The sequence below is a fragment of the Pelmatolapia mariae genome, linkage group LG17 (assembly GCF_036321145.2).
Source record: "Pelmatolapia mariae isolate MD_Pm_ZW linkage group LG17, Pm_UMD_F_2, whole genome shotgun sequence".
Classification (NCBI taxonomy): domain Eukaryota; kingdom Metazoa; phylum Chordata; class Actinopteri; order Cichliformes; family Cichlidae; genus Pelmatolapia; species Pelmatolapia mariae.
Genome location: NC_086242.1, coordinates 1,094,088 through 1,114,014, shown reverse-complemented (window position 1 = coordinate 1,114,014; position 19,927 = coordinate 1,094,088). Strand labels below are relative to the sequence as shown.

The 19,927-nt window shown below is 42.6% G+C and overlaps 1 protein-coding gene across 1 annotated transcript in view; it reads left to right on the top strand.

Moving 5' to 3' along the window:
- The window catches only part of rabgap1l (RAB GTPase activating protein 1-like), a 92,536-nt gene that overhangs the window by 8,775 nt on the left and 63,834 nt on the right, over positions 1 to 19,927 (top strand). Inside the window, exons 6-13 of the mRNA XM_063500420.1 lie at positions 452 to 609; positions 1,029 to 1,139; positions 1,673 to 1,739; positions 1,825 to 1,927; positions 3,365 to 3,531; positions 7,195 to 7,324; positions 12,417 to 12,510; positions 13,821 to 13,971. Of these exons, the coding sequence (XP_063356490.1) occupies positions 452 to 609; positions 1,029 to 1,139; positions 1,673 to 1,739; positions 1,825 to 1,927; positions 3,365 to 3,531; positions 7,195 to 7,324; positions 12,417 to 12,510; positions 13,821 to 13,971 (981 nt within the window). The remainder of the gene's footprint in view (positions 1 to 451; positions 610 to 1,028; positions 1,140 to 1,672; positions 1,740 to 1,824; positions 1,928 to 3,364; positions 3,532 to 7,194; positions 7,325 to 12,416; positions 12,511 to 13,820; positions 13,972 to 19,927) is intronic.

Sequence of the window (19,927 nt, the reverse complement as noted above, 5' to 3'; positions counted from 1 at the left end):
AGACGAGGGTTTCACGAGCAGCTTGGAGGTGGCTTGGATGTTCTTTCAGTTGAACCTACACACAGACTCTAAAACAAGAACTCCACTGGACGACTGGAAGTTCAGCACATTTTTAGGGCTTTTGCAGCCGTGCAAGTTGAGAGTTGCTCGGAACAGGAAATCATGTTATTACAAATATTTTGTTTGGGTTTTTTTGTTTGTTTGTTTTGTATATGTTCTGTATTTTTATGTAAACATACCACGGAATTAGAAGTACTGACACTATTCAACCAGCTGAGGGCGCTGTTGTCTTTTTTTCTTGCTCAGCTCTTCATTTGTGTATACAGAGTTATTTATTTTATATCTGTAGGTGATCCATACGTGATCTATCACTCATGCTGTCTTTTTAATCATCTTTACCTGCAAAGCTTCCTCCGTCATTGACCATCTTCTCTTGTCCTCGTCCATCCAGGTCAGTCGTATCTTGTACAGCTTCTCTACGGCCTTTCGGCGTTCTTCACGACCAGCAGACATCAGAGACACGACGCTGTCCAGTCCACCTGACGGTGATCTCTATACCTTCACTGTTACATTGGAGATCAAAGAGGATGATGGCAAAGGCAACTACAAGTACATGATCACACGTGCAGAAACACACCTGCATTTCATATATGTAGTTTATTTCTCCTCTCCATCACGGGACTGTCAGGATGACAGAGATGTTGGGAAAGATTTAATGTATTTTATCTGGTATTGTTCACCTGCAAAGAGCATAAAGCTGATAATCTTAAATCATCTTATTACAAGTAGAGATCAATTTTCATTTTCATGCTGTCATCTGGTTTCTGAGATGAAGTGAAGAATCCGGCACATGGAAGAGACTGAACAGAGGACTTGTAATGTTTTATCAATCACGCTCAGATTATTATAATTTCCCCAGAGAAAAGATCAGGAAAATAAGTTTACAGATGGCACTAACATGAGCATTATTGCATATGCAGTCATCCCTCTGGACTTGTGTAGTAATTCATCCTTCTTGCTCCCTACAGCCCCGTGCCTAAGGACAGAGAAAAGTTCTACTTCAAGCTGAGACAGTCCGTCCAAAAGAAGGTCGTGGTTTCAGTCCAACAGATGTGTAACAAGGAGCTGGGCATCGAGAGGTGAGCAGCACCCCGCTGCACTTATTCCCTGATCTCCTTAAATGTAATCTTAGCCTTCAGCTTTTAGTCCACTGTCACTTCAGGATAAGTAACAGCATTACAGACTTTATGGAAGTCTTACTGGTTAAGCTCGAGTGTGAGGAGACGTCCTTAAATGGTCATGTATGCTTGTCTGGGTCCTCGGGGGACAGCGAGCAGCAGTCGGGGAGCTGTGGGCTGTTATAGTGAAAGCAGGCAGGAGTTACATAAATATTCAGTGTATGATAGAAAGTAGAGTTTCCTGTTCTAACTTTTCTTAATTCTGGTTGTTGGAGTTTGTTCTGGTGGTTGTTAATCATTGTTCACCAACGCCATCTTACTGAGTTACCAAAGCTGTAGCATTTTATACCGTGTAAAAGTGCAGTTTGACTCATTGAGCTGTTTGCGTCGCCCGGTTTCTTGCCTTTCTCGACTCAGCAGACTGCAAGCAGACTGCATCTGTGCAGTTAGCTGATATTGATTTGTGGATTGAACTTCCTGCGTCTTCCCTCCAGGTGTTTTGGGATGCTGCTGAGTCCAGGACAGAAAGTCTGCAACAGTGACATGCATCTACTAGAGATGGTGAGTAGCACTAACTCTAACTCAGCTCACTGTTAAACCAGAAGATTGTTACAAGAAAATAATCCACCGGTTAATCCGTACGCAGGAATCGATGGGGAAGAGCTCTGACGGGAAGGCCTACATTATCACAGGAACTTGGAACCCCAACATGGCAGCCTTTCAACCACTGAATGAAGACACGCCTAAAGGTTATGATGACTCCTTTTCTTTCTTTTCTCCTTCTAGCTTGATGTGACCTGTTTTGGTTTGTACCACTTTCATAGAAGATAAAGTTTCAACACTGATCCGAGATACTTTATATGTTACAAAGCCAAAAAAGGGGCTGCGTTTGCAGTTTGCATTCTTGCCCTGAAAACCCCGAACAGCATAACAGCCCACGAGTACCTGTTTACTAGCTCTACAAACACGTGTTTTAAAAAAAAAATAAATAAAAAAATACAAATGCAACAGGATTTATTTCCATACATTACTGTCAGTGCGACTGCTAAAAGCTCAAGGTCACATTTGGGGAAGCGCTCGCACTGGAGTGGGTGTGATAATTGCCTTAATCCATTCTGTGCTGTGTGGAAGCTGGCCGTGTGACCTACGGCTTGGCATGTTTTACATGTGGACGCATAAACAAATTGTGTCGAGCATCAGAGGTAACTGAGCTTTGGACGCTCACAAGAAATCCAATTAAAAGCAGCTTTCTGACTTTTCCTGCAAGTGAAACCTGCAGGTTTTAATGCAAGTTGATGTTGATGGAGGTAGTGAAGATGAACCCTGTACAGGTGAGCATCAATCTAGCTCTATGCTAATTTTTAGTGACGTGTGGAGCCCTGTGCCGACCCTTTAAAAAGACAGATTAGAGGAAAATCGTATTTGAAACATCTCATTATCGTGCATTTTGTAACGGTGTGGAAGTCTCGGTGCACATGAGGCTTATGGACTTCTTTTAATAACAATCTGTGCAGTCAGGAGACTTAATCAACCATAGCTCGACTTTCTTTTGCTGCTAGTTAAGAAATGCACTTGGCTCCTTTACGGCTTGATTCAAATAATAAAACCTCCCTGCTGTGACGCTACGTCTCTTGCCTCGTTGTCCTTTTGTTTTTGTTCCTCCTTCATAATGAGGCTGTCTCCAGAACAGAAACATTAAGTGATTTGTTCATTTGGAGCTTTTTGTTATGAAGATGTTGTTGCATAAATCAAAACATCTGTTTAGAAGTGGTTGGTTAAGCTCTGGGTTTAGTTAGTGGTGTAAACTTTTCACTGAACAGTTGAACTTGCAGACATGTTGGGAACTTGGAGAGCTTATCCACCAGGGGGTGTGGCCTCCCTGCAGGATGTGTGGATTTTCTGCCTCACAGTAGGACCCAGCACATGTGCATGTCTGGATTCATTGAGTGAGATTTGACTGTTTCTGAAGTTGCTATTGTCTGTTTTCTGGGAAAGGGGTGCTGATGTGATGTGCCTGGTTTACCATTTAAAAACAATGAGAACACAGCGATGCTCTGAATGCTTTGAAAGCTGAACTATAGCTGACCGGCAATCGTATGCACGCCTTAAATGTCATCTGTAACTCTGTAGCTGTAACAAAGAAAGAGACGGCACCAGTGTCTCATCATGCTTGCTTTTTCCTGCAGATAAACAGGTCTTTATGACGGTGGCGGTGGACCTGGTGGTGACCGAAGTGGTGGAGCCAGTTCGCTTCCTGTTGGAAACTGTAGTCAGGGTCTATCCGTCAAACGAGCGCTTCTGGTACTTCAGCCGCAAGACCTTCAGTGAGACTTTCTACCTCAGACTCCGACAGGTATCTTTACTGAAACTGTGCTTGTTTCCTTATAACAGGAGAGTGTGTAGATGATGTCAAAGCTTATTTGACAGACCGACTGTAAAATGTGAATGGACTGCTTCTTATATGGCACTTTTCTGCACGGGCACTCAAAACACTTCATACAGGCACTTTTTTTTACACTTTATTAATGCTCAACAGAAAACACTAATCTGATTACTTCAGTATCTTGCCCAAGGTTACTCTGGCATGCAGACTGGAGCAGCCAGGGATCAAACCGCCAACCTTCCAATCAGTAGATGATCTGCTCTCCCTCCTGAGCTATAGCCGCTCCGTAACATGAGACATGGGTTTGTTTGATCGGATACTTGAAGGGCAGTGTGTAATAGTTGTAACTATTAAGTTGGGTTAGGTAGCTGAACTGTATTCAAGATGAGATTTTATTATTATCATTTTGTATTAGACACATTATTTATATTATTTTATGCACTTAGAATTTCATATAATGTCCCAGTTTGAGTGGATGGCAGCTCGGGGGATGAGTGGAGTGGAGGTGGTCAGACTGAGGGGAAAAATGCACCTTCACTGATCAAATAAGCTAAAGGTCTGTGTTATAATGGTACAAATGTTTCATCTGCTAACTCTTTCCACTTGAACAGCTCCCAGTTTTCCTCCACTTGTAGTCTTCCTGTCTTATTAATAACTGAGTGACCATAACGAACATCAGAGTTTAAGTGTCGGATCTCTCTGTGCTGTAAAATTATACAGTAGACTGTGATATGTAGCGCGTGTCTGGATACACTATCAACCTTCTCAATGCTGAATTAACAGCAACTTTGTCAAGTTTCATCTCATTTGATCTTATTGCAACTAAGTAACAGAACCATAGTTTGTTGGTGCCATCGCTGATTAAAAATGAGCTGCACGCTTCCTGTGTGAGGTGTTGGGGAATGTTTCAGACATTTTTGCCTTCTGGAATTCCCAATGACATTTCTTTGTTTAAAAAAGTGCACCTTCACTCACCTCCCGCCCACAAAGGCACTCGTGTCTGAGCGTTTGCTGCAGTTAAGCTGCAAGCTTCCGCTCCCTTGTTAAAAAGCAGATCACTTTTAGTGGGCCGTGGGGAGCTGGCGAAGCAGCGGAGTGTGGGGAAGCCTTGGATTGTGGGAGCTAAGCAGAGACTGTCTCATTATGTGCACGTGGGTAATTAACAGCAGCGGTTTGACTCGTCTGCCTGATTGCCTCTCTAGTTATCTCCTCAGTAAATGGAAGAGTGTTGGACTGGTGCTGTGGTTAAGAGCTAATTAAAAGATAATATTGTGTGGAGGTTTTTGCACAAGATGGCAATCAGAGGTGATACACATGCATATAAAATATGCAGTCCTATTGTCATGTTTTTGCCAAGAAAATTGAGCATCTGAAACACCAAAGAGTCCGTTCCTGTGTGTGCTTTACTAAAACAACAGGCAGCAAACCATCGTGCTGTAGGCTGGATGATTGGGACGAATCCAAGATTAGTTCAAGATTGAGCTCCATGAATGAGTCCATACTAGACTTTAAAATTTATACAATTTCTTTTCCTCCCCAAAAGCAATAATAACAATTTACAGCACTTCAAATGATCAGCAGAGAGCGTATGTAAACGTTACAGTAGAATGCAAAAAGGTTTGGGTCAGAATTTGTGTGAGTTATAAACTTAGACATGGAGGGTGCTGGTGCATTGATCCACTGCTGTGGAAGTCAAACGGTAAAAAACATTTATTGTGTCTACATCTTTCCAAAAATTCAGCATCAAAAGTTTGTAATTGTAATTGTGCAGGTCCTGTGGCCAAGTAAAGGTGAACTGGAAGTTTTCGGGGAAACCTTTCACTTCCTAAATTCAGTTAAATACCAGTTAAAGTCCTGGAAGTAAAAAATCAGATCTGTTTTAAATGGATGGCTCCTAAACCAAGATAAGGATCCTAACACACATTAAAAATCTACAATGATTGACTTTACTGAAGATTTTGCCACTAACTGGACCTCCAAATAGTCCTTCAGAACCCTTTGGCAGGAAGATGGGTAGTAAAAAAATCATTAGTAAAGTACTCACTGTGCAGTGTATGGAAGCCCGTTTCCGCCACAAAAAAACAAACAAGGATCCATAACTCGAAATTTCGACTTACTTTTCTCAAAATTTCAAGTAATAAGTCGAAATTTTGAGTTAGCGCTGCCAATCTGTAATCTACGTGACTGACGTCATTTCCTTGTTACCCGGAAGCTGAAGCCCTCAGCTACAAATGCTACAGCTAAGCTACCAGTACTACAGCCAGTCATGAATGCACAGATTGCTGAGTATTTTCAGTGTGGCTTCAAAAATGATGAAATCATTGTGTTATTAGCTGAATCACATGGCGTTACTATCAGCCAACGTACTCGCGAAAGAGCCAGTTTGTTGCGATCCGGTTTTGAGTGCGCATTACTCTGCGCCATATGCTTCCGGGTAACAAGAAAGTGACCTCATTCACGTAGATTAGTGATTGGCAGAGCTAACTCGAAATTTCGAGTTAATAAGTCAAAATTTATTTATTTTTTTAGTGGCGTAAACGGGCTTCCATAGCAGTGTCCTCAAACTTTGTTCATTTATTTAAAAACTGTAAAACATGAAATTAAAATGATCTGAATGAATTAAAATGAATGAAACATGATCTTTAATGTCCCGGACATTTTTTGCTCCTTCATTGATGGAAATGTGGAGTGGGGGCACTCGCACTCAGTTGCGCTCGCATACATGTTTCTACCAGTGACATCGCTTTATTTTGCTAAAGGGAAAAATAAAGTAAAAGCTTTAGGTAGCATTCAGAAAGTGTTGGGACTGTGAACAAAGAGACGATCAAAGCTCGTAGATGGTAAATGTAGCAAAGACTCTTTGCTATGTTTGCTACATTTGCACGGGAATGGTGCTATGCTCACATCCTAACAGTCAGCAAACAGTAACATTTGGCATCGAGATGTTCTTCCTTTATATATCAACAGTCTGGCTTAATCCCCTTTTTCATTATTTTCTATAAATCTCTTCCGGTTGGAGCCGTGTTTGTGCAGTGTGGCTTCTTTGGCCCAAATTTCAGTTCAAATTTGATCACTGTTAATAATTTATCCTGTGGGGTTAACTATTCGCTGGCAGAGGCCAGAGCAAAGCAAATTATGTTACCCAAGCCTCCTCGAGTTTTCTCTAAAAATAGGCCAGGCTTTATATTCTCTGCCAATTTGTGCTGCGAGTTGGTCATTAGACGCCGTGCAAGTGGGCCGATCAATACAGCTCATTGATCCGTTCTACCAGGTGGTGGAGCGCGGCAGCGGCGCTCGGGTGAATGAACGGCCCAGAAATAAACATCAGCTGCTTGTGACACCGAAGGTCGAGCCTGACGACGTCTTTGTATTTCTGCATTTCTTCACTCTGTTATGACGCTTTTCTTTTTTTTTTTTTCAGGTGTAGTTAGTAAGTTTTAGTTAGTTTTAGTAATAATTACACTCTAGATTTAACATAAATAAATGAACATGTGTCATTAAAATTGAAGTAATGTCAAAGCATGGCTTGAAAAGACTTACACATTAATTCTACAGTGTAGCACACATTTTACTACAGGAATCCCCCCCCCCCCTTTACACAACCTGACATTATTTGTCTGCGTGTTTACCCAGCAGGCACCAGAGAGGGGGGGTCAGAGCGACGCTATGTACGAGGTGGTGAGTCTCCAGAGGGAGATGGAAAGAAGCAATGAAGAAAAAGGACGCCTAGCATCACCCACTGAGGAAGAGGAGGCAGATGAAGGTACTGAGGTGTCTCTCTTTCTCTCTCTTTTTGGCTCTTTTGGCTTTAAATATTCGTTGGGCCATTCAAATGCAGTGTGAGACTTCTTTATTTCTCCTTCGATCAATGACGGTGTGCTTTAATTCTTATTTAGAAAGCCACCTATCAAAACCACAAAAATGGAAAAAATGTGCTCTTTGTTGTTAAAGTCCTTCGACATGTTGGTGTAGCTGCACGTAACGATGTGTGAGTCCAAACTGACTTTACCAGCCCACACACTCGACGTGTTTCTGTGGCAGAGCCTTGTTCTTAGTGTATTCAAACACTAAAGTTGAATGTTTTATAATCATTTGCAAAGATGCATGGACATATTGCTTAATAATAATAATATTAATAATAATAATAATAATAATAATAATAATGATGGATTGCATTTATATAGCGCTTTTTGAGACCCTCAAAGCGCTTTTACAATTCCACTATTCATTCACTCTCACATTCACACAGTCAAGCTACAGTTGTAGCCACAGCTGCCCTGACTGACAGAAGCGAGGCTGCCATATCGCGCCATCACCAGTAGGCAGGTAGGTGAAGGTCTTGCCCAAGGACACAACGACCGAGACGGACAGAGCTGGGGATCGAACCGGTTACAAGATGAGCTTCCCAACCCCCTGAACCACGGTCTTCGAACGGAGCTGTGTGTGTTTGAAAGTGTTGATACGGGTCCTGTGGGGATGTGATTCTTGTGATGCAACACATTTTATATACTCGTTACATTGAGACCAGTGTGAGGCAAAGATGCATTCTTTCTCCCTTCCTCTTCCTTCTGGCCATTGGACTGCAATGGACCAAGATGGCTTTGGGATACCTTGGCATCCACCAACACGCCTGAAGGACCCTGCCTGTGCAGATGATCAGCTCTGTTGGCTCACATCTGGAAGAACATGAAGACCAGGACATCAAGTTTGGGGCAAGAGGCGGCCAAAGTGGGCTTGGAGATCAGCGGGAACAAGCGGGATCATGAGGATCGGTGACGCCGTTATGGAGGATCCCATTATGGTAGGACAGCAACCGCTGGAGGAGGTGAACCAGTTCACCCACCTCGGCCGCAGCCTTGCAAGCGACGCAGATGCTGATCATGACATCGTGTGTCAGATCGTGAAAGCTGGTTAAGTCTTCCAGCGGCTTCGGCTCATCTGGTTGACCCCAAACATCGATCTGGGGATGAAGATTCGTCTGCTCAACTCGATCGTTATACCTACCGCGATCTACGCTTGTGAGACGCGGAAACCATCAGCCAAAATCGCCAAAAGACGCGCTGTGGCCCAACAGCGATGGCTAAGACAGATCCTGCGCGTCTCTTACCGGAACATGTCACCAATGAAGAAGTCCGCTGCACTGCCACGCATCCTCTCTATGACAGTGTGACTGAGCGGCGTGTGTGCTTTGGAGGTCACATTCTACGCCCTCTCCCGGAGCTACTGCCAGTTGCATGACTACAATTTATATTAATCGTATTGCAGAATAATGACAAGATGCTGCAGGTGCAAACTGTCTAAATCCAGTGGCTGCTGTCCTGCGTGTTGATTAAACTGTTGAATCTTTGTTGCATCTAAACATGACGGCTTTAGATGATACGCCAGAGCACACTGAATGTTTCACCATCAGTAACTGCAGCGCTGCCAGAGAAATGGAGGCAAAACAGCAGAAACATTAATGACACCAACACTGGCTGTTAGACCCAGTGGTCCTCAAACATGACCCAGTTTCAGTTCACTAATATAAACAGGACTCGCATTTCCACCTGAGCGCTGTTGGTGCAAGTGTCGCAGATTAGGCCTGGCTCCAATTTAGACCACACACTTCATGTCGGTGCTGATTTGGAAAATGACACGAGCTCGCATGTACAAATATCCACCGTCCACACATTCTGATGTAGTTTCTGAAGTACTCTTACTTCTTTGCAGCCACAATTTATTCAAATAAAGATCATGTCAATGAATTACTACATGAAATTTTAGTTGTCAGAGTATTCATAAAAGTTGATATGACTGTAACTGTAACAGTTTGTTAAAAATAACAAGAATATTAAGAAATGGTAAAAAAAAATAGATACAGAGAGATGGCTATATACATAACATACATACAACATTTGGCCTGCTTTACAAAGTCATAATGGGTTAAATGTGTTGCTGACCTAACTTAATTCTCAGCCTATATTCTCACACATGTTTAAACAACAGCTGCTCAGTTAAATCCATTTGATTTTAACTGCAGTGCTGCAAACAGGAAACGGGGACCATTGGCCTTCAAAGTTGTGATTGCAGTGTTGAAGTTTCACTGTAGCTCAGCGTATGTTGAGGATGTTTGCAGACAAGTCGGCCTTTTTCACGCAGGCCACTTGAAGGTGGGAGCTTTCACTGGAGGTTTTCGGTGCACCCTCTTTGCGACCGATTTCACCAGGTCGCAACCTCCAGCAGTCACTCAGCCGACCTTTGACCCAGCAACAGTGGCACAATGCACCAGGTTACAGAAACCAAGAGACACGTAACTGGCTGAAATTGCACCAAAGCAGCAAATATGATGTCGCTTTGTTGTACGACACTGTTCACCAGGGTGAGAACGACCAGCATCTTCATCGTGCTCCTTTTAGTAATGTAGCAGATGCTCAGCAGCAACGGGAACTTATGGCTCTGCATTGCTTTGAAAAGAGCACTCTACTGTAGATGCAGATCATGGATCTGGTCTCACTGTGGATCCTTACACTCCCACTAATCTCTCGAGTTTACATGTCAGTAGGTTCCATCTACACGGCAAAGGAAAAACGTTTTAATGTAATACAGTTTTATGTGATTTACTCTCCCACTAAAGTGAAATCTAAGTTTCTAAATTAAATCAACTTCTAAACACTTCAGAGCTGCCATAAAACATGGGATCATTGGAGACTTGATCTCATCGTCTCCGTCCTCTCTGCTGCTGATGTAAACACTTCTCTACTTTTTCTCTCCCCTCCTTGAACGGAAGACAAAAATTGTATTTCCCGTGTCTGTCTGCCGACTCGTTGAAGCCACCCAGGCATCTAGTGCTGTGAGAGCCTTTGAAAGGGCCTTTTTTATAACGCCCCACTTCTCCCCCAGAGCTGAAAATTGGAGGCGCTCGGGGCCGTGGAGGTGGAGGTCAGCCCCATTGTGTGCAGAAATGAATACAGTCAGGGTGTAGATGCCACTGCTGTGTGCCAACACGCTCCGTTCACGTGGACGCCCCCGACAGCCCTCGCTACAATGTGGACAATGGCCCCGAAGCTGATGTTCTTTTCTTTGCTTTTCTTTCACATCATACTTTGTCTGTGCATCCGTGTGTGTGTTTTTATCATACAAACAACCACTTTCCATTTCTATACATGTTCCTTTGGTTTATCACTTATTTGTTACAAAATATAACACGGTAATCAGACGAGGCTTGATTTGTTCACTGCACTGCTGTCATATTAGATTTGTAGTTCATTAGAGTAAAAGATGGAATTTAAAACATCTTCATACTTCATGCTGGAAATTTCCGCTTGCTTTAACATAGACAAACCAATCCATTAGTGCTTTCAAAATGAGAGCCGTCCTACATGACATGAATCCCACAGTCAGTGTGCAGCCCCTTCTGCAGATTAAAAGGTAAAGGTAATGGTCTTCGTCTTCAGTTTTCTTTTTTTCTTTTTCTTTTTTTTTATCGGCGAGTGCGCCGGCAGTTGGAATGCATTTGCGCTTCCTGGCCTTGGAAAATCTGAGGACAGAGGTAGCTGCTTTGTGCTGCGTCTGAGCCATTTGAAAGAACTCATCAAGCATTTATAAAGACCTGAAAAGCTTCTGCTAAAGGCTTTGAGGACATATAGGAGCAGCAGTGCAGTCAGTGTAGTGGCTGCACGCTCTGGAAGAAAATGTCAACCCGACACTTACCCTGTCCGGCGTCAGGCCTGCCAAAGCATCCTGTTATTTTCATCTCTGTGATATCATGAAAGAAACTATGACAGGTTTGTTTTCTTAATTTTTGGACACATAGTGGGACTCATCATCATTAAGTTGATGTCAAGTTTTGTTTGGTTCAACGTTAATTTTACCTTTTTTAAAAAATTATTTTCTAGGTAAGGAAACACCATTTTTCTTTTGTGTTTTTTAGTTTTGTCCTCTCATTTTGTGTTTCTAGTTCACCTTTAAACAATATAAAACTGTAGGAATAATCATGAAGGTCCATAATGAAGTAAGGCGCCCTCTAGTGCGTGCATCTGTCAGCACTTGTGCAGCATAGTCACTGACGGCAGACGCCACGTCCGTATCACAACATGCAGTGTGGATCTGTGCCTTTGCTCTCGTGGGTGCTTTCTGTGTGGGGATCAGTTCATCTCTCCAGCAGCAGAGCAGGCCAGACAGTCAATTAGTGCTTCTGCATCTAAACACAAGTGGTTCGCCGTGCTGATTGCCTCTTGTCTGCCTCACGAACCATCAGGCAGAAGAACGGCAATAATGGAAGGTGTAGGCGCTGCACAGGCACTCCTTCCTCCATTTAAACTGTGAGATCAATATTAACAGGTTTGAAAATGTGCATTGCGTATCAGAGTGGCTTAATATGGATTTATTAGTTGGGTGCAGATATAGGAGAGAATATCTTATCTGCCTGACTCTTGCACAGCAGTCACAGAAACGGTCACAGCTCTCCTGGTAGGTGGCAAAATGCTCAAATGCAAACATGTCCTGCTCCCTTTGTGTTTATTAAGTGTTGACTGACTGAAAGGACGACACATTCAGCTTTACCTGGAGTTAAAGGTCAAGATGTTTGTCTCTGTAACTGTATGCTCAGGTATACCTTCGTATACATGCTCCTAACACACACTAATATTGCTTTATTAGCTCATCTGTCCCCGTGCTGCTCCTCTTAATGCATCTGTGCGACTGTAGTGAACCGAGATGAACTCGTCCTGGGTACGACTGTTTGCGATCCTCCTCGACTTCTCAGTTGATTGCAACTCTCATTACTTTCTTTCTGCATGTTACACGTTAACGTGACCCGTGGATTGCGATGGATCGTGAACCTCTACATCACCGGCGTCCTGTTCTGTGTCTTGCAGATAGCGACAGTGAAATTTCCAGTGGAACCGGCGACGTTTCCAAAGACTGTCCTGAGAAAATCCTCGAGTCCTGGGGAGGAATCCTCAATAGATGGTGAGGCAAAATGTGAACACACTGAGACTGAATGACAAAATATGTGAAGTGGCACTAAGCAGTGGAAGAAATGCACCATAGAGATCACAGTATCCACAATTCAACTGACCCAGCATGACAGTAGCTGGGTGGCAGTCTGCTTCAGCTGAGGGCTCCTTCCATAGCAATGAAACTTCATCTGTAGCTTGACTCCTGCTAAGATTGTGATGCAGGTTAAAGAAAACTCTCGATGATTGAAAAATGGGTAAAACTAAAGGAAATTGGCAGTTTAGGCTCATATTAAATCCGTTTTTATTGATTTTAAAACGTTAAGCTTGATTCGTACAGCCAAGTGTTTCCAGCTGGACTGACTGTGTAGCTTTTAGTTGTTTATATTAGATAGTAGTATTATTATTTTATAGTAGATATTAAAGAAAGTGCAGAACATTTAGAATCGTTCGCACCTCCTTAAAATCCAAAGTCCAAGCTTCCTCTTGTGCAGAAAAGTCGGCTCCACTTTGCCATGGTGTGATTTCCACTACAGCACCTTGATTGTTTTATGATCCCAGTTTTTATGGATTACCTACTCGAACTACAGCTGAGACATTTTAATGAATTACCCTCGTCTTTGTCCCTACTCCAAACGGAACGAGCTAAAGCACGGCGCCTAATAGAACGGCCAATTTTAATAAAAAAAGTTTTTATTTGTTACTTTTTTTTTAAATTAATGTGTTGCAACAAAAAGCGTTTGTTACAGTAACTGCTGCTTCAGACGCAGTCGTTAGAAAATGAATAAGAGACGCTTTGTGCCGTTCGAGTCCTCAGCCCGTTTTTCTTTCAGCTGCGTCGACATCATGAAGTGAATTTTGTTGGGAAAGTGCATTCATATGCCTTCAATGAATGTGTTATGAGAATATTTCAAGCATCATTAAAAAGAGATGACAGTGTATTTTTCTAAAGGAGGATTTTTTTATTACGTGGGAGCGTGGCACTGCTGATGCACATCAGTGGTGCACTTTCTGCTGTTAGTGAAACAGTTTCATGACATTTGATCACTGCTGCTGTAATAAAGTAATACATCAGTAAACTGAGTGAAGCTGAGTTATTGTAGCATAACAGCAGGTGAAGCGCATGTTGTTGTATCTTTATCATTAAGATTTACACGAGACACTTCAAATGGTGCAAAATTAAAGCTCCTGTCTTGTCACAGCAAAGAAGTGATTGACTTTACGTGCAGCTCTTTGACAAAGTTCAAGTGGTTGAATCGACATTGTAAAATAATGGGATTTTGTGTGTGTGTGTGTGTGTGTGTGTGTGTGTGTGTACATCAGGCATGGGAACCTGTCCACTCGCCCGAAAGGTTTGTCCTCATTGGTCCGCAGCGGCATTCCTGAGCCACTCAGAGCTGAAGTCTGGCAGCTGCTGGCTGGTTGCCACGACAACCATGACCTGCTTGAGCACTACCGCATCCTCATCACCAAGGTAAACGCGCGCACACACAGCAGGGATGGACAGCTGCTAATAAGAGTGCATTTCTAAAAGAAACACTGACGTAAGACTTTTCTACCACATCCTCACCTGAGGGCCGGCGAGGCAGCAAGAAATCCACGGTTTTCATTATATTTGACCCTAAGATCTGATGTCAGCACTTTCCTCCTGTGAATATGAACCGTGAGAGTGCTCAGTGTTTTCTTTATGTGTCGATGTTGTACTTCCACACTTTTAGCTGTAGCCGCCATTTTTGCCGTGCTTAAACCAGACGACGGGTGTGAATTGTTCCGAGATCTCGTCATTGTGATGAGAGTGAATGAGGAAATGTGTTTCTGTACTGCGTACAAATCTACGTCTCACCAACGCTTTTGATACCGCTGTTCGTTACAGCTGTTCCTCTGAACTGTGTGTCAAGTCGGAGAAGGCTTTAATTTAGCGGTGACATTTAAATGCACGCGGCGCTGTCTCGGGACTGTGGCGGCTCGTGCTGCCCTTTGGCCTCCCGCGGAGCTTGCAGGAATTCAAAGTGAATTTTTGGACCTTTAGTATTTGTTGTTCTGGCTGCGTTCAGGTATAACACACGGGCTTGCACAAAACTTTTATGTCTTTGTTGTTTGAAGGGAGCCGCAGTGTCACACTGGAGCAATGGCTCTCCAGGCTTTCTGAAGGTCCTGTTTCATAATGTGCCATTTAACTGGCTTTATTTTTATCTGATAAGTTTGTGCAACTAAATCAAATATTTCATTCTGCTGCAGTACTTTTGATCAAAGTGGGGAAAAAATGCAACCCAGCAAAGAAATATTACTTCTGTTATAGTTTCATCTGATCTTTCTTAACTTCTTATAAACGAGTAAGTCGAGCGCCCAACTGTACCTGAACGCAGCGGCAGGAGAAGGGGGCGACAGAAGGATGGAGATCTTCAGTTTTATTGGTAATAAAATAGTTTTTTCTCTTTGCAGCACAGAGGCCAGTGAAAGCACCTGCCTCAATCAATAAGCACTAACAGAGAGAAAGCAATAGGGGTGTCGACATGAAGCTTGGAAAATTGAGCCAGCAAAGAGTGTGAACCCACAAATATTAGGTTTTAGTGACTGAAGGGAGAAAGGGAACGCGTGCAAATGCCAGGATAGCGACTTTCACTGCTGTGTGGATATCTCTGGTCCTTCTTTTTCTGTTATCTTTATCTATGGAACGACTTCTGTTATCTTTATCCCTCGTCTTTCTTTTTCGTCTTCTGTAGGGACCGTCTTCTTGTACTTGCTCTTCTTAGATTTTTTTTTCCCTGTGCCCCTCTCTGTCTCTCCTATGCTCCTGTTACATAAGACTAAGCTTCTGTTGTTCAGCTCATTGCGCTGGCTTGGGCACGCCCACATCTTCTGTCTTGCTGGAGTAGTGATGGTATTGATAGGCGGTTGGTCGGGCTATTAATAGCTGCACCAAATGAATGGAACTGAGGGAAGATGGAGCGGGGAGGGAAGAGAGGCAAAGACCAGCAACATGAAGGTGATGTGGAGCTCATTTCTACCTTTCTGGACCTTTAATGCTCAGCACCGTGTATCACCGGGGGCCCGTATTATGGACCTCTTGAAAAATCTATTTCGAAACCACTAATCTACTCAGCAGCATGTGACCCGTGGCGTGCTCGTATAATAGCGCGATACTTGCAATACACTTAAGTGTTGCACTGCTCTCATTTACAGTCATCACACACAGAGTTGCAAATGCACACTGTGTCACACACACTGTGGCCTCGGGGCATCTGAGACATTCACAAATAACTTTCTGGGCTGGCGCAGCGCTGTGTTTGAGGTCGGGAACGGGGGGTTGCTGGTGACATTTGAACAACCTTTTCATGTCCCCAGAGCCGAACAAGCCCAAGGTGTGCCGCCACGCTTGAACCCACAGCTTAAAAAAGCTCAGCCAGCTATTTCCAGTCCTGCCATCCCAAAAACCAGACGCCGGGATGGAAGCATGGAGGGAAACTTTGTGCACAGCAGGCAGGACCTCAGCTTGACCATCGCAGGACATTTCAAAGCTGCTAAACACTGACCTATGAATTATTCATTCATAGAAAGGCACCGAACTCAGGCCGTCTACACATAACAATCAAGCTAGCTTTGCAAAAGCAGTTTGTTCCACTTTATGTAACTTTGTTATTGACTTGTAATTCAATTATAATTATTTCACTTCAGTTTTATTTATATATCATCTAATGACAACATCGGTCACCTGAAGGTGCTCTAATGTAAGGTCGAGCCCAACATTTCAACAAATTGTTGCACCTTGCACCCATTTTCCTTAAAAAAACAAAAAAGGGTGGACAGCTGAAGACTCTCGCAGCGTGTAGAACCTCGTCTGTGAAGATGAGCTTTTTCTGTGTGTCTTTCATTTCCCTGATCTCACCTGGTTTCCTCCCAGGACTTCTAAGGTGCTTTCCATTTTGGTGAGCAGCCAGCTTAGTGATGACATATAAAGTCTGTGTGTAATCAAAGGTAGCATCAGCCATGCAGCCTGTCTGGAATAATACTGCACCCACGCCTAATAACTCTCATAAAGATACACGGAGCACAATGTACATAAGAGAGGCTGCCATGGTAACTGTGAGGGTCAACAGACGTTTCTTTGCTTGAAGTTATCTCCATGACAATTCTGTGTCTCCTTTAGCCTTTGTCTCAGTCTTCCTTCGCCTAATGAGTTAGTGTTCTGCCTTTGAAACCTGCAGTAGTTGTTTATGGATTTCACATAGTCACTGTGGCGACCGCTGCACGGTTTTAAGAGAAATCCATGTCTTATTTCACTAACATACATTCATTTTGTTGTCATGTGATCCTTAGTTTTCCAGTTTGCGCACACATACAGTATTTCAGTATTAGTGAAAGCTTTTCTCTCATCTTTTATATATGTCGACATTTTCATACTGACGATAAGTTTTCACCCTTAAAGTTTGAGGTTTCCCATCATTCATGCCTGAAAGACAAATCCCTGTGATGGTCTCAGCCAATCAATGCCTCTCGCACACATTCGTACACGCTTGCCTCGCTGTCCCGTCCTCCTTTATAGTATCTGTAGGGAACAGCTGCACTGCACGTCTGCAGTACAGCCAAGCAACACCGCTTCCTACAATATAGGTCTATTCACAGCACTCTCCCTTCTCGGGTCTGTGTGCCTGTCCATAATGCAGTTTTCCAGTTTCCATTCACCGACAGTTTCCACAGTAGGAAAACCGTTGAGGATGTGCTGCCTCTGATCCACAGCGTCAGAAACATCGGTATCATTTCTGTAGTTACTGAAGGTTCGCTAAAAACTGACTCGACGACAGATTTGATGTTTACTGAGGACACTCTGCTGTGTGTGTGTGTGCTGCTGAAATGGTGTAATCAGTAATGCTAATGTGGTGCCGTTTGGACACTTCTGATTAGATGCAGCATTTTTAGTATTGAGTGAAATTAAGTTGCCATGCCAAAGTGAATTAAAATGATTTTGGAGTTTTGCTGGTGTACAGTGATAATTGCATCGGCCGTCTGTGCTGACACTGATATGACGCCCGCATTAAGGAGATTTAGCCAACCTCATCTCTGGTCACTTCTTTGTCCAACCCTCAGTGCTCTGTGTCTTTGCCTCCACTGCAGAGTCGCAGCAGCTTGTATCACCTAATTCAATAAATCTGAACGAACTGCAATGAACAGCATTTCATCTAGGTGTTAGATTAATTTTAAATGTGATTTGTCAGGCTACAGCAGTAATGTTGTTTATTTGCAGATTAAGTGAGATAAAACTTAAAGCTGCTCTGGGATGGAATCATTTAGTATAATCAACAAAATCTTATTTCATATCCTTGAACTTCGAGACACTCAACAAGGGACGTCATCTTTAAAAATACCATTTGCAGGGTTCTATTTGTAAGAGGGAGAACAAAGTAGTTGTTGCTACTTTATTTTTGTTGTAGGAGATGAAGTGATTAATCAGTGTCTTGAATGTAATGGCGAACAGCCTGCCACTTTCTTTACTGTGCTCTGGATAAACCACCAGGCCAAACACCTTTTAATGTAGATATAAACTCCCTGCTTATGCTGGTACATTGCTGTTTAGACTGAAATCAGCAGGAGCCCAGGCATGGAGGAGGGAGGGATGCTGGGAAGCAGTGAAAGGTGAATCAGCCTCCACCTTTGTTTCCAAGTGGCCCCGCTGGCTTTGTTTTGGAGCAGAATGAATTATTAACGGTGGCCTTCTGGTCGTGTTTTTCATCAGTGTCCACCTCCAAAGGTAAAGAGCGCTGTGATGAGCGATCTCCATTGACTGGCTCCTTCCACAGTGACAGCCCTCTGTCTACCTGAACTTCACTTGATCTATTTTTGTTCTATTTTTTTTAGTTTATTGACCTGTTTCAGTAGAATTGAGTCTCATTTTGACTCGAGCATACTGACTTCTATATTTAGTCAAATTGTAACACTTTTCTAGAGTAACGGCTAACAACATAGCGTTACCAAATAAATAGTGTATTCTGTATGACGTTATTTCCCACTGCCTGTCTTTGCAAAGATTATTAGTTCAGTAATGTACGTAGGACTTGATGTCACCTTAAAAATGAGGGTTTAGACATTATGCTACTATTAAAGTCAAATAGTAAAATTGATTTAATAATCATGAATGATGTCGTAGTTTATAGATTATAATTACTGACTAATATAAACAGAAATATTTCGCTACAATGAGAAACTCTTACGTTCTATTTTGATGCCATGAGCTATAATCTGTTTAAAGTCATCAAGTCTGCGCAAGCCTTTCTTCAGCTTTTATGTCCTGTCATAAGCTGCTGCATTACTGAAGAAATGAAATCGCAGGAGCTCCTATTATTATAAGATCATACACATTTACCATTATATCTGAATAGCAGTTTTTCTTGAAGCTGCATTCCCCCGTTTTATTCAGGTGATGCATTTGTTTGTTCTTTCGCTCTGTGTGGGTTTGGCCTATTGTAGATTTTTATTATTATTTTTTTAATATAACAGTCTTCAAAAAATCCCATTGAGCTGGCTCATATACTTGACAGTAACCGTGCTCTCTCGCTGACTTATTTCAGTCCATGCATGGTCGCTCCATTCAGACGTTAATGTGTATCAGTTTGTTTTCCAGAGTAATTAAAGTTGTTTTCTAGATATGTGCAGTGTAACAATTTCCTGTCAAAATGACCACTCCTCAGTGACTTTCTCGGAGTTAAACACAAATCAGTAATATTAACAAAGTTTCAGTTTTGTATGCATGATGCTGGCCAGTTTCTTTCCATCCACTCTTTAGATTAGCCAATTTACTGTCACTTGATCCCTTTCAGGATGCTCCCAACTGGCTGAAATACCTGGCAACTGTAACTAAGGGGCAGAGATAAGTGTGCTAAGCTGTTGGTAAATAAAGAAATGAAACAAGAAGAACCTGGAGTCTGTTTGGATAATGCAGAAGATGCATTTTCCAATAATTAAGATGTTTCTTATCATACTGGAGGTTAACTGAGTGTTCATGTACATCATATACACTTTGTTTGTGAGACTGAACACTGTACATATTATGACTCACCGATGTTATGAAATTTGCATTTGAATATTTTTAGATTCAGTAGTTATTTTTTGTTTTGTTTTTAAATACATAAAGCTGCTCAACTGCAGTTAAAATGTGAATAGTGTATGTTTATGGTATATGTGCAATGAAGGGCTGTGTGACTAAACAGGAAAGGGGAGAAAAAGTGAGAAGAGCTTCAGTTAATAGAAATAGAGTTTGAGAGATAAGTGATATGTAAATAGGAAATGTATCCAAATGTACCTCTGGGAGAAAGCCAGTCTGAGGCAGGATAATGTGGCAGGGAGCCTCAGGTGCAGCTGGGAGGGGAGGAGGCAGGGCTGTGAGCAGCGAGAAGGAGGGTGTGTGTGTGTGTGTGTGTGTGTGTGTGTGTGTGTGT